Source organism: Gadus chalcogrammus, chromosome 9, assembly GCF_026213295.1.
Source record: "Gadus chalcogrammus isolate NIFS_2021 chromosome 9, NIFS_Gcha_1.0, whole genome shotgun sequence".
NCBI lineage: Eukaryota > Metazoa > Chordata > Actinopteri > Gadiformes > Gadidae > Gadus > Gadus chalcogrammus.
In genome coordinates this window covers 7038198-7053974 of record NC_079420.1, presented here as the reverse complement: position 1 = coordinate 7053974, position 15777 = coordinate 7038198, and the positions used below count along the sequence as shown (strand labels likewise).

Here is a 15777-nt window from a genome sequence, read left to right as displayed (position 1 = left end):
AACATTCCAGGACCAAATGACAAAAATATATATCTTCTTCTTTCATCCAGAACATTCCACCTTTCTTTCTAGTGTATAACCCATGTGTTATACACTAGAATGTGCAACTTCCTCAGTTCAGAATCTTAGTATTATTACTGGCATTAGTTAGTCTATTTATTGTTCTATCTATCAGATTCTAACATCTAAGTTAAGACAAATCCTTATGACACTGACTTCCCAATCTGCTGATCTCTTGATCTCTACCAACATTAAAGACGTTGAGTCTTGCTGAGGAACCAGGGCAACCGGGCATTGTCCCATCGTCATGTCCAGGGCCGTAGCACCAGATCCTGGGCCCCTATACTATAGCTACTGATGGGCCCCCCTGCGGCAGTTTGTTGACGGGGGGGGGGGGGTCCGGAACGATTGTTGACGGGGGGGGGGGGGGGGTCCGGAGCGATTGTTGACGGGGGGGGGGGGGGGGTACGGAGCGATTGTTGACGGGGGGGGTGGGGGGGGGCGGGGGGTACGGAGCGATGTTGACGGGGGGGGGGGGCTGGCCGAGGGGTAAAAATATATATATATATATATATATATATATATATATATTTTTTTTTTTTTTGGTCATGGGCCCCCCCTCTGCCTTGGGCCCCCCCACAACTGTCCCCTTTGTCCCCCCAGTCCGTCGGCCCTGGTCATGTCAACTAATCCTTGAAAACAGGAAGTAGAGAGGAAAAAGAAGAACGGAGGAAGAGGAGAAAGTCGACAACAATGTTGTCAGTGTTCAACTGTAGGCTATGGTGTTGGTTTCGTCAGCACTCGGACCCAAAAGCCAGACTCACAGACCAGGACACAGAAATGAGGCAGTAGAGGGGGCTTAATATCTCTGTGTTTATAGGTGTGCTTGGCAAGCGCAGCGGGGGTTTACATATCAGCCTGTCAGAGTAACACAAGCTAACAGTAATCTGGTGATAAAACAGTCATGTATTGACTACGGAAATATACTCTCACGTTTCTGCAGAAAACTATGCAGACAGAGAGCACATTTTGCCTCATATTTATAGCAAGAAAGAAACAATGACGATAATTTCTTCTTTCTTAAGTCTATTTTTGGACATCCAAGAGTACTTATTGTGTCAGTCCCTACACGTGTGCCTTCAGTTTAAAACTGCAGAGAACTGGGCAGGAGTCATCCAGCACACACAACCTACACACTGTATAAAATCTCAAAGCTTACAACTTAGTGCCACACTTTAAACCTTTACCTAACTAAATCAAACTGACTTTTAATTACACAAACACAAAGTAACAGGACCTGGTCTATGTAGTTTAGAAAGAACGGTGTTATGTATCCAGAGCGAGACTAGGTATTCTAAACTATTTACACTATCCGGAGGAAATCTTAAATATTATTGGGTGAGTGCGGTAGCGCTCGCCTTTCGGGTAGCCTACCAGCTGACCTCGACTAAATGGCACCGACAGTTGTGCTCGTGTCGGTTGGCAGTGAGATAAAAACACCCATTCATTACTGCTCTTAAGCCACCACCCCCTCCCCGCACTCCCCCTTATATCTTACCTCCAGCTGTGCGGTGATTCATGTCCGTGCAGCGTGTCTGTTTGGACCGACCTGTCACGTACTGTATGTTCGCCCCGTTCCACCGAGTACTTAATCACACACTTAACGGCTAAATCAAGCACTGCTACCGACCGTCCATCCAAACATCATCACCAAAACTTTGAAGTTTTTCAGGCCGCTGGCGTTGCTGGTTTAATTATACTTAGGATGTTGACATTAAAAGGTTTTGAAGTTAAGGGAAGACTAATTAGCTCTTAGTAATTTGTGTCAAATGTTGAATAAAAATTAGATTGAGGATGTAATTCAATCATAATTATTTTCTGACCCAAACTCTAGAATTTAACCCCTTCTTCTGTAAAGTTGTAGGAATTAAGAAATCTCCTAAAACATAATAAACTATGGACAAGTCTTTCCTTACATCGACATCAAATCCTTTGTTGTAATGTTGGCATCGTTAGCAGAGTAAATATGGAGAAACACGTTCAATCATCTGTATAGGATTAGGTGTTCTTGACTAATAAAAACAAAGAGACCACAGGACAAACATCTTGAGGATTGCAGCAATGACATAATCTTTGTTGGGGTCTTGTTAAAACGACTGTTTTCTCTCATTTGTCCCTGGCAGTCACACAAGCACTGACTGGCCAGAAATCTGAAGAAACAACACAGCACAATAACCGTTAGTAGATCCATGGGCTGGACAGAACTCCCATTAGATGGTTCTCCAACACGGAGAACCCTCCGTCAGCCCCACGTGAGCAGAAGACCCGCTCCACCCCTTCCACGCAATCTACTCAACCTCAGCTCCGGCTGGCTAATGGAGGATCATTTCTGGGGTCCCCCCCCCCCCCCCCCACACACACACACACGCCCACCCCTTCTCCGTGCACATCAAAGCCCCCCCCCCCCCTCCATCCCGTTTCCCCCACGCCTTCGGCATCAGCAGATAGCGGGTCGCAACCTGTGAGCTGAAACAGCTGGACCCCGGCCCCAGAAAACGTGATATAAGCGCCGTCCTCGCCGCCGCCGGCACCAGAGCAGTCAGCTCGGATAAGCCCGGGCCCCAAATTGTGTTTGAAGCCCGGCAACAAACCCCTCCCCTCCTCCTCCTCATCCCCCATCCGCCAACCCCCACCCAACCGCCACCCCCGACACCACCAGCGACTCCAGACTATTTAGAGTTCCGTGAAACGCAAGAGGAAACATAAACCCCCGATCCACTGAACCCTGTCAGGAGGAAGAGCTCTGGCTTGTGTCCCGCCAAACCATTTTGGTGGGGGGGGGAGTCGTGGGAGTGACATTGACTTATATGGAGTTGTCGTCGTCGTCGTCGGAGCTGCTCAGATTGCTCTTTATTGCCCAGGAGGACTCTGGGAAACGTGAAGAAGAGACCATGCATGAGGGCTGGACACCCGCCTGAAACGTGAATCATATATGTGAAGAGGCTCTCACGACTGGTTTTTGTGTTTGCAGTGAGGAAGTAAGGGGCTTCATTTAAATCATCCAAAATCCCGGTATCTCACACACATACACCAACACACACACACACACACACATGCACACCAACCCTGCGGTGTGAGCAACCATTGAAACACCACAGCCTTCTGCATTCTTACTATATACTTTATTATGCTGCAGATTATATACTTCCCTAGCCCTGCCGGCGAGACCGCGGTGATGCCAATTGGAGAAGCGCCTTGTTACCGCAAGCAACCTATCGATGGCACACACGCACACACACACACACACACACACACAAACAGGCGCACACACACGCTCGTACTTACCCAAGTCCAAACACACAGGGAAAATGGAACACACACACAAACACAGAGACACACACACATACACACACACACACACACACACACAGAGGCGTACACAAAAACATACACACACACGCACGCATGCACTTTCATGAAGAAATTGAATCCAGCAATTCAGGCATAATGCAATTATTCCTAAACATTCTATTTCACTCAAGTATCGCCTCATTTTGCAAGCTGTAGGCCTACTGAATGCATGAAAACATGAACTCAAAATGGGTTTCCTTATTATGACCAGGAAGCTACTCCTATTTTGAAATTCACCTCGATGAACTACATATGTGTGTTTGTTATCAGATTTTCTCCCCTAGGATAAGTAGTAGTTGTTCGGATTCCAAACTTCCTTGCGGCATTCAGCTCTGCTTGCAGGCTTGAATGACACGAATAACCCAGGAATCAGTCCAGTTTCAAAAGGCTGCATTTACAACAGGAATGGCAGATCAGATAGTGGATGTATTTGTGGCTCACAGTATATCCACCCTTCGTGTGGCTCTCAAGAATATGAGCAACTACATTCAATTGAAATCTATCTATGTTTAGAATTTTTTAACGTGCGACTCCAACGTAATTTCCATCCCACCATAATCAACCATCTTCCTCCAAAGCATGAACGATTTAATGGAGGCAGAGATGGGATCTACACCCCCACGAATAATCAACCACACGCGCGCACACTCTCACACACACGCACACACAGTTGTAAAATGAATGGGATTGGTCAGTGTGTGGTTTAGAGGCGGGATTATGCAAATGAAGGGGCTAATGGGATTACGGTGTGTGTGTGTTTACTGAAGAGGCCCTTTGGTGGGATTACGCCGGGTGTCGCATCGCGGATCCGTTTAACGTGCTTACCTGCGGGTGAAATCAAAGGCCACTGGTGCTGCATGTTAACTCTATAACCTCCGCTCAAACCCGTTGCTACTGCTCACTGGGAGGCTCTGTGGACCTGACCAATCACAGACGAGGTGGACGATGACACCCTACTCATAGAGGTCAAGGAAAGCCCTTTAAAAACAAGGGTTAGGGTAAAACATCCCATCCAGACCAATGGGAAATCAATTTGGGCGTGAGGGTTGTGTGGGTGGCTGGTGAATGGGGGAGAGAGAGAGAGAGAGAGAGAGAGAGAGAGAGAGAGAGAGAGAGAGAGGGGAAGTCTGAATCGTCTGTTTGGTCGCGGTCGGAAACCACGGGTTCCGTGGTGCCGAGCGGCTGTTGACTCTGCTTCTTGTTGGAGGCTTAGCAAGCTTCCTCACGCTCTCGCTGGGGGGTGACATCACCGTCCCCAAATAACATACACAATCAACTTCAGGGAATACAGTGTGTGTGTGTGTGTGTGTGTGTGTGTGTGTGTGTGTGTGTGTGTGTGTGTGTGTGTGTGTGTGTGTGTGTGTGTGTGTGTGTGTGTGTGTGTGTGTGCGTTTGTGTGTGCGTGCGTGTGTGCGTGCGTGTGTGTGTGTGTGTGTGTGTGTGTGTGTGTGTGTGTGTGTGTGTGTGTGTGTGTGTGCGCGTGTGTGTGTGTGCGTGTGCGTGTGCGTGTGTGCGTGTGCTAGTGTGTGTGTGTGGGTGATTGCACTGGTACACCCCCCCCACCCCGCCTAAGGCCTTCAACCAAATCCAGTCCCAGAGCCAGGCCTGGCTGGCAGTGTGCGTCAGGGATTAGATGCCCCTACAGCTGGGCTGTTCCTGCCCCATCTGGGAGCCTCAGAATTAAACATCAGCGAGACAGGGGGGACCCGCAGACACACTGACGTCTTAAGGGATCCAGGTTTCAGGGCCAATTAGCCCCGGGCCTGTTCCTGTTTCTTTCAGACTGGGCTGCATCTCCTTCTCAGTCCAGTTTAATCGTGTAGCCAATTAAAATTGCCTGCGACAGAGAGGGTTTAAGGGGGGGACTGGCACAAAAAATTGGGGTTGTGTTTTTAAATGAAGGTCAGGGGCTTCCTGTTATGAGGACGAGATCATAGTGGCCAGAAGGGGACTTGAGGTCCTTTTTGAAAGCGGTTTTGTAATGAAGATGTCAGTTTGTTAAACCAAACCAAGGAAGAAATTATACCTCAAATATTATGCTTTCATATCTCCTTGCATGTTTGTTGTTGATTTGTCAGACTTTGGAAGATGAAAAAGCAGTTTGTCACTCAGATTAGCATTGATTAACCTTCTTGGCAATTAAAAACACTGATCATTGCATATTATTCCTGTCAAAGTTGCCTTGACGTCACAACTTTGACTTAGATGTCATCTGCTCTACTGAAATACGATAAAGATCCCTGGCTCTGAATAGGGCCCTACTGTTACCAAGCGACTGATTCTCTTCAAAATAACCAAGCAGAAGTTTTCCCATCTTTAGTGACTAAGATATGTATTATTCCCCGTTCTTCACCGAGCACACAGCCTCACGCCAAAATAATTTTCCCCCAAATAAAGACTTTCCTTTTCTTAATGGGGGAATAATTAATCAGGGACAAAGCATTTGTTTTTCGAGAGGCATGGCATCTACAAAGGCGTGAGTAATGGGATCCAGATGGCTCATTATATAATGGCATTCTACTACCGAGCCTTTCGTGAGGCCGGCAGGTTTGGCATGCTGGTGGTGGCCTGCTGTTCACTGGACCACCACTAGGGGAGTCTGCGAGCAATGCAACACTGTTGAATGTCACATGTAGGGGGTCGTGACATTCCTCACTTCTCCTTTCCCCTAATGCATTATGATGATCTAGCTGTCACTAAGCGCTGTGAGGGCAGATAGTGATCTGAATGGTTGGGATTGGCTGGGATAATGAGCCTGATTTTTGATGGTTTTTGGAAACACACTGTACCATCTGTCGCCACAATTTTGGTTATGTCTCCCTCTCAACCTGCTGGTCCCAGCTCAGCTCTGAAACAAAAACTGTGCACTGTTGAGGAATGTGCACCCAAACGCTCACGCGCACACACACACACACGCGCACACACACACACACACACACACACACACACACACACACACACACACACACACACACACACACACACACACACACACACACACACACACACACACACACACACACACACACACACACACACACACACACACAGGGTTTTGTCATTTTTATGCTAACTCGTACCACATGCATATACCATAATCATGGGGGAATATACTACATACACTTGCGTACATGTTCTGATACGTGGTCCGGAGGAGGGGGGGGGGGAACATTCTCAAGATAATCTTTTACAACAATTGTAACTGGAAATCCATTGAGTGCAGGTGTGAAAGACGCCCACTTCTGAATAGCTGACATTCTAGCTTCAATCTTTCCCCTCAGGTTAGCCAGCCACGTAATGATGGTGAAAGCAGGAGGAACAGGTGTTACACCCCTCGCTCAGGGACCCTTTGAAGGCGGCGGTACAGCGTGGAAAGATTGTGCATCACCGCTAAATTGTGTGAAATTACATACAGTTGCCTCACACAGAAACTAACTCGTTCTGGTCTCGCTGAGCCTGCCTCTGGGGAGCTGTTGATGCTATGAATTATAGCATGATAGGTATTTCTGAATCTGAGCGGCACAATGACTTCCATTGACGGCCAGAGTCGGCCCGCAGGGGGTTTACAGGGAGTTCACGGGGGTGAGATGGATGAGAAAGGCGATCGGGAATTCATTTTTATGGCAAATTAATGCTGATTAATGTGATTTACTGCATGTAAAACCATCAACTGCTTCCTTTACCTTTAACCCATTTTATTTTCTTCGTTTTCCCCGTTGGGGATTTTTTGCTACCTTTGAAAGCATCACGGGCCCATCAATGAACACTGAACGAGCAAAGTTGCATGCTGTTTCATTTCATTCACCTTCAAATTCCACAAAATTGAAACCCTCAGCAAACAGTTTATTAGCTTAAACTATGTGATACATGGAGTGAAGATATGCTGGCATACATCTTGGCTGGAGAGCCCCCTTGTAATTGGTCGTTAAATGTTAAGTACTAGTTGTTGCGTGGCTTTCTGCCAAAATGTCTTTCTTCCCCCGATTAGCAGAAGGTTTATTGAAATTATTTTCATTTTCATTTAATCAGCAGACACTTGTCTGCATCAAGTAAAAAAATATAAATCTTTGGTTAAATAAATGAATGAACATACATGAAGCTACACACACTCAGCTCAGAGCTCAGCACTCCAAAACAATGTGATTTGCAATGGTTATTTCTGAAATTCTCTTTACATCCCGAGAGCAATCTATAAATCTATTAATCAAATGCGCAATCTCTAAATCAAATGCTCTGATTGTTGGATACTCTCAAAATCTAGCGTACTCTGCCTTGTTTCTCCCAATTCCCTACACTATATTTTTATAATGTTCCAAAATACAACCATGACACTTTTCTTTTAGGACGGCCGCTTGAAATTAATTAGCATTCTGTGAAGGCCAAAAATGTCAAAACAATAACCAACAATGTTTATAGACATGCCAACAGGGACCCATTTTTGTTCCAGTAATCCATGTAAAAGCTATTATTAGAGTAATTGCCAAATATTACATACTCAACCAATGTCTCAACCAAAGGGTGTCAATGTCTGACACCCTTACCCTAACATTTCAATAGCAAGGCGATTGAAATGTGTTATTATTGCATAGACTTTTTGAGGTATAACGGTGTAGATAAAAAATCAACAAAAGAGCATACATACATTCATGTATGAACATGTGGCCATGTAACACGTGAATGTGACTTTTATACAGATAACTAGTGGAAGAACAAACTCAGACGAAAGCGACGCGGATGACACCAGAGTGAATATGCTTATTGTGGTTTGTTGAGCAACGTCGGTGATGTAAATTACGTGGGTTTGTTTCTTTGTACAAAGCTTTTTTGAATCAATCACCTAGATTTACTCAGGCGCACACAGAGAACTGAGAAAAGACACTTGGCCAACCCACTTCCCCTTCCTGTCAACAGCCCGGTTCCTGGTTTTGGGTTCCGTCTTGAAGATTTCCATCATCGGTTGATCTACTTGCTCCCTGTCGAAATGTCCCTTGACTGAATCGACAGCGCGAATCAGACACGGGATTACCTGCCTAGGATAAATCATCATGGTGTACGATGATTACCGACTCTTTGTGCTCCTCCTGACCACATCCTCCATCGTTGCAGCGGTAAGCGAGGAGACTCTTAACGTCTACGCTCTGCTCGGCAGCAACCTAACCTTATCGCTAGACCAAAAGCTGCTGAGCGACCAGGATACATTGCGCTGGGCACACAACAGCAAAATCATCTTCATGAGGTCGTCCGGAGTCGTCCGCCGGGGTAAGCCGACAGACGTCGACGCGGCTGGATCCCTCCAGCTGCTCAACCTCAGCGACTCCAGCGCTGGGGACTACAAGGCAGACGTGTACGACAGGACCGGTGTGCGCGTCAATGGCTGGAGCAGAAAGGTGTACGTGGTCGAGAAAGTGTCGACGCCTGTGGTGACGTTTCTGTGCGGTTCTAGCGGTGCCACGGCCACACTGAAATGCGACGTTCGCAACCCGAAGTACGTGGTCTTCGCCTGGACCCACGAAGGTCAGCTCCTGACAGGGGAAACAAAGCCCACGCTGAGCGTGTCTTTGGCGAAGTTCAAGGGTGATAAAGGTTATGGCTGCAGTGTGAGTAACAGCGCCAGCAAAGCCCAGAGTAACCCTGTCCAGTTAAAGTGCAAGCCGCCGCCGCCGCCGCCGCCTCCGAAGGTCTACTGCTTTAACGCCAGCACAGTAATGGCCGCCGTGGCTGGAGGAGTCGGTCTGATTATGCTGCTCTTCATCATCACCGTAGTCGCATGTTCCCGACAGAAGAAGGCGCAGACGCCGGAACAGCAAGAGGATCTCCTTATGGCCCCGGCCGCGGAAGGCATTCAGGACTATGAGATGATGCATCCTTCAGGGGAAACCCCAAGACCCAGTCCGATGCTCAGTCATGGTCCCTCGCCCACAGTCTACAGCCAGGAGGTTGTACCATCAGTAGCCAAGGCCCAAGATGATCTTGGACCCACATCGACGGAAGTGAAGCGAGGACCTTCCCCAGTTCCTAAACCCAGGACAAAAGCCCCTAAGGCCCCTGAGAAATGAGGAATCAGCTTCAGCATTTATGTCAACAGATGATTTGATAATTATCAAGTTGCATTGTTTGCTATATTATTGGGTAAATGTTTATCTGTGATTATTATTAAGTAATTGTTGATCTGTTACTGTAATTATTATTGGTAACAGTTTATCTGTGATTATTATTTGGGTATATTGCTTCTGTCTTCCCCTACGTACCTGGGAAAATCGCGGTAACTTCCTGAGAAAACACTGTATCACACTAGTAATAATTTCTCCCCCTTTTCAGGTACGTTGTTAATGTATAAACCTTGTAGGCTTGACTGTGGTGAGTTGGTGTCATGTTAAGAGTGTCGAGAGTGTTTAGGGGATAGATTGAATGTTGCGTTTGTGAAGTGTGTGTGTGTGTGTGTGTGTGTGTGTGTGTGTGTGTGTGTGTGTGTGTGTGTGTGTGTGTGTGTGTGTGTGTGTGTGTGTGTGTGTGTGTGTGTGTGTGTGTGTGTGTGTGTGTGTGTGTGTGTGAGCAAAGACCTGCTCGTAGGCTAGCTAGAGCTAACTGTGAAGTCGCATACATTTTGTAATATACTTTGCATATTCACTTTTTATCTCGATTTCTGTATTGTTTCATGCACTGTTTACTTTGAAGGATTTGAGAGTTTGGCAGTTACCTTGTGCTTAGGCGGGGCGTTTCTAGGTTTCTGAAACATCCGGGGCTTAGCCCAAGAGGGAATAGGACAGTGCGCGTGCTGCAAATTTTGTTGCATTTTTTTTCATAATGCTTTACCTAAATAAAAAAAATAGGCAGGTAATTAGAGCTTTGAATAGCTACCTGACTGCTGCTTATCCCCAGACATCTAAAGTTCCATTCAAGTTATTTCAGAGTAAAATTAATACAAGTGAGACAGACCTTACATTACCTATATCAGGTGTGTCAAACTCATTTTCACAAAGGGCCACTCTATGATGAAATGATAATCATACTAAGGGCCGACATTGAGTTTGCTGACATGCTTTCTTTTTAATCCAAAAAGTCAAAACAACATATCTATGGATATATTGTATACAACCTGCGTACAGGGTCATATAGGCTAAGTTTCATTTCAACATTTTGGGGGACAAATTATAGGTGGGGGGTATGGGGGTGCTCCCCCAGAAATGTTTGAGCGTCAAACACTTAATTTCCTGCATTCTGGTGGATTTTTATTCATCTATCTGTGCCTTTTCTGCATCATTTTATAGTGGAAATATTTTTTTTTTCTGTGAAGGAAAAGACAACATTCAGTGTTCCTAAAGAAATAACTATTATGGAATATAATGCAGTAAGGCTCTCAGGCATCCTGCATTTTTCAAAACTTTCTGCAAATTGAAAACATATCACATGTTTTGGGTATTTCTTTTTTAGAGAATCATGAATCCGCACCCGTGTTAACTATTTATGACCAGTGTTGGTCAAGTTACTTGGAAAAAGTAATTAGTTACTGATTACTGATTACTTATCCAAGAATGTAATCCTGTTACTTTACTGATTACTTATTTTCAAAAGTAATTAGTTACTTTACTAATTACTTTACTTAGTTACTTTTCAAAAACACACTAGCTATACACAACCTGAATAGGCTTTTTTAAAACTTGTTTTTATTAGTCTCAATCTTTTTAACTATGCACATTGCAAACAAAAAAATAAATTAAATGCAACATGCTCATTTAAAGAAAATCGTTTTGGTGTGTATACACACCTTCATTCGAATAGATGTAAATAAAATACAACCATAAAATAATTAAAACCAAAGTCTCTATTAACATTTACATCTTTTAACCGTTGCAGTGCAGAGAGGAGTAATGCGTTTACCAAAACAGAAAATGCTGTTGCATGCGTCATTTAGGCTGTTCTAATGTCAAATAAGAGTATGTGTTTGAACTGTGTGTGTATGGAAGGATGTGTTTCATAGATAAATACATAGATATGATATATAGTTATATGCTACACGTGAACCTACTAAGATGGCGCAATTTGATTGGTTCGCTATCTCGGGATATTGGGCAATATCCCATGATTGACATCTCAAACTCTATATTGTTTTCATCGCAAAATGTCAGCTGATAACAACAAATAAACCTTAAGTCTCGTTGGCTATTCCCCACTATTCACTTCGCCTTTGGCGAATAACTGTTGACTAATAGCCTAGATAGATAAATAGCCTAGTCAAGTCTTTATTAATACCAAACTACACGTCGGGAATTCATTTAGGATGGTGATTCGGCTCACACAGTATAGCCTACAAGACCACACATAACAAGGGAGACAACAAGTCTGACTGGACATACACAAAATACATCACATTAAAACTAGACCAATGCGTTGATAGATAGATAGATAGATAGATAGATAGATAGATAGATAGATAGATAGATAGATAGATAGATAGATAGATAGATAGATAGATAGATAGATAGATAGATAGATAGACGGATAGAGAGTATTAAATATGTTAGATTATTTGTCTTGCGGAGCCAGCGAATCCTGTGCGCGTATGCAAATTAGCCATGTGCGCCTAACACAAGAAAGAGTCTTGCACACACGTGTCTGTTGTTTACTTCTAGTCGTCGCGCCGCTAGCTACGTCATTGTCACGAGACAGTCTCACAAAGCAAATACGGCAAAATCCCAAATTATTTTAGTGTCTATGGCAAAAATAAATCACGGTTTAGTAACGCAGTAACGCAGGCTGCTTGCAGGAAAGTAAAAGTAATCGAATTACTATTTTTGCAATTGTAATCCCTTACTTTACTCGTTATTTGAAAAAAGTAATTGGATTACAGTAACGCCTTACTTCTAACGCGTTACTGCCCATCACTGTTTATGACACTTAACATTGGTAATGAAATGACAGCCAGCATTGGAATTGAAAAGGGCAGCAGCTAGTTAGTTAGCTAAATTGTAACTTAAGGCAAAAGTTGGAAACAAATCATGTTAGCATTCATCCTTAGACACTTGACACAATCAGTCATCAATATTGGCATGCTATTTAGCCTCATAGATTGGCCTATTTACAGACCACAAAAAACTGATATATTTTCTTCAATGCAAGTTCATAAATACATGGCTTAAAATCTTGAGCAGCAGAACAGAAATTCCTAGCAGTAAGCTACGCAAGAGTCCTAACAAATGGGGGCATGTGCAATGTGTGGATATAGCACAGGCTCTGCATGCAGCAAAAAAAATAAATAATAATAATAATTATATATATTTTTTTTCTTTTTTTAACAAAAAAGATTCGGGGCTAATCAAATTAGATCCGGGGCTATAAAGCGATAACAAATAAAGTTACTATTTAGGAAACACCGTATCACACTGACACTTTTGATTATGTAGCACTGAAAAGGTGCAGCGACCTTTATTTTGGAAAGTAACTGGAGGAACAGGAAGAGGAAGAGGAAGCCGAAGAGCAGCAGAGGAGAGTCGACCCCATGCCTGCGCCACTGAGCAGTTTCCATAGGAATTGATGGGCGGACATTTTTCAGTCCGTGGTCCTTTCTTTTTATGTCCATGGTAGACCCTCATGTAGGGCTGAGGTTCTGATCCGAGTGGTAATTTAGTAGTGAGCAGCCCGAGAAGAAATGTTGTGTACTTCGTGCTAAGAAATAACTTCAAGAGTTTAATATACAACGAAACTCTGTGTCAGGTGGAGTTGGATGCCTCCACAGAATCTACTTTTACAATAATAATAATAAACAAAAGCACTCAAAAAACAAGCAAATTTATCGTTCATCATATCATCCCTAGATCTAAAGATATGTTGGTAAAACTACAAAAATCAAAACCCATATTATTAACCGTATTTATATCGAAAACTACAATAAGCAGCTTTTCTGAGTCAAGCATAGCCCTTTGTTCCATCTTCATAGACGTCAGCATTCTTGCACTTATTAAAAATTTGCTTGCTCGCAAGAAGTTATTAAAGTGGAAAAAGGACTCAATGGAGAAACGGATTAGCCCGGGCAAATATCTATTATCTCCGGTGGGTAAACGGTAATCCACACATGAAAGTGTTTACTGTTTCGCCTAACCCTGTGTGACAGCCCACATAATGGAATCCCCCTGAGCAGCACTGCCTAAAACGCACATCCCAATGTCATCTTTTGTCAGGGCCCCTTGCGCTCGCGACTGCTCTCGTTTACACGGCTGCAGTTTCAGGCCAGCCAGCAGGGATTAAGGAAGAAAAGCTGGTATCTGCCACAGCTCAAACAATGCCCATCCTCTTCCTTGTAAGACTTGAGATTCACTTGGCATCCTGCCGCCTCGGGGCCAATGGAAACGCATTGTAAACGTGCCGGGATGAGCGAGCCAATGCCAAAGGGTAAGCGGCGAATAGCATGCTTGCGTGTGTCTGTGTGTGTGTATTTGTGTGTGTGTGTGTGTGTGTGTGTGTGTGTGTGTGTGTGTGTGTGTGTGTGTGTGTGTGTGTGTGTGTGTGTGTGTGTGTGTGTGTGTGTGTGTGTGTGTGTGTGTGCGTGTGTGCGTGCGTGCGTGCGTGCGTGTGTGTGTGTGCACGCGTAGCCACGTGTGCAAATACACACACGTCACACTAGCGGTCTAATGAAGTCATTTAGATGGTGCTGTTTAACACAGTAATGAGGTTGAGAGGCATAATGAAATGAAACAACTTCTGTTTGCCCTGCCAGCTCCTGCAAATGGAAAAGGAAATACTTGCAAAATGTGTTTAATCAGTGTGCTCCGGGGCAGCTCGGAGAACGCAAGTCTTTTGATCTCGGAGAAAGCTTGTACCCAGGAATAGGGATCAATTCCGTACCCATGGAAAGTATTCTCACGTTGGATCGCTCCTCTCTTACAGTCCTCTGCTGGGACCACCAAGCATTAGATGAGTACGAAGCAAACCGAACCCAATCAAACCCACGGCCATTCAACATCGCCCCCTTTCTCAAAAGAGTTGCTTGACTTAAAGGGACTATGTGCAGGATTTGTATGTACACATTATTTAACTTGAGACAGACAAGTCCTGCACATAGTCCCTTTTAAGCCAAACCCAACCCACAAACTTTCCAAGCACAGGAGACGTTGCCAGAGTGAGTCCATTTCTAAAAGGTTCTTTGGATTGTTGTGACCAAAACTTTATGATGGAGGTGTCTCTCCATCATTTTTCTATACCTCCTTTTTCTCGAATTTATTTAAAAAAATCGAGAAAATTAGGTATAGAAAAATGATGTGGAGGTGTCTCTATCATTTCCGAAACCTCTTTTTCTGAAATTATTATTCTCTTCATCATCATAATTTTTCTATACCTCCTTTTCCCCACCAAAATGGTCTCTCAATCACTTTCAATGCCTCCTTATTCTCATGCCTTTCATTCCCACCTCACGCTTCGGTGGAAGGGGAAATGTACTGGTGCTCCTTGAGTCCAGGAAGGGAAGGACATAGGACCACTTTCCGACCAGAACATATCAACAGAGCCCAGAACAAACATCTCATCCCAACGCCTTGGCAGCTGTTCCAAAGCCGGAGGGGGTTTGTCTTGGAAGAGAGAAACAACAGTCCTTTTGTGAGCAGAGACAGACCTAAATGCTGCTGTCTTTTGTAGTCCCTGAAGGAATGTGACAGCGCCACGGTCCAGTCTAGAGATACGCTTGCAGGAGGACATCCCTTCTCTCATCACACAACATTAAGCTGCCAACAAAAACCCAACCAGACCGCAGTGCCACCAGCTAGCCAAGAGGACCAGGATATACTGGTAGTGGTTAGGATGCTTCAGTCTCAGCTGAAAGGCTCTTAACTCAAGCCCCCAATGTCTGCATACCTGTAAGCATTCTTGAGTAGGATGCATCATCCCCACCCGCTTCTTAGTCGCATGCATCTAAAATTCCTGTAAGTTGCATTGGCCAAAGTGACTGCTAATGCAAAGCTACCATTCTAGACAGGCAGTAGCACTAGGACCATGATGGCTGCCAGAATGAGTTTCATCCGTCCACATCGAAGAGGTCTGTGGTATGCACTGGGAACACTGAACCTGAGGGTGTGTGTTTGTGAATGCTTGTGTGTGTGTGTGTGTGTGTGTGTGTGTGTGTGTGTGTGTGTGTGTGTGTGTGTGTGTGTGTGTGTGTGTGTGTGTGTGTGTGTGTGTGTGTGTGTGTGTGTGTGTGTGGGAGGGAACATACATGTATTTTCATGGAAATAACAACTTCCAGCAGTTGTTCAATCTTTCTAAGTCCATTCATATAGTCCTAAATATACATTGAAGGGTGTAAGGAAAGGCTACACAATCCTTTCCATATCTAAGGTCATCCTAGACACTTTCATCTTCATTTTAATATTCCACACATGA

General features: G+C 44.5%; 1 protein-coding gene across 1 annotated transcript; it reads left to right on the top strand.

The window, feature by feature from the left end:
• The first annotated feature begins 8355 nt into the window (after positions 1-8355).
• On the top strand, positions 8356-12604 carry LOC130388954 (T-cell surface antigen CD2-like). Its single transcript, XM_056598578.1, has one exon. It carries the CDS (start codon positions 8457-8459, stop codon positions 9465-9467), a length of 1011 nt encoding a protein of 336 aa, XP_056454553.1. The 5' UTR covers positions 8356-8456; the 3' UTR covers positions 9468-12604.
• The last annotated feature ends 3173 nt before the right edge of the window (positions 12605-15777 follow it).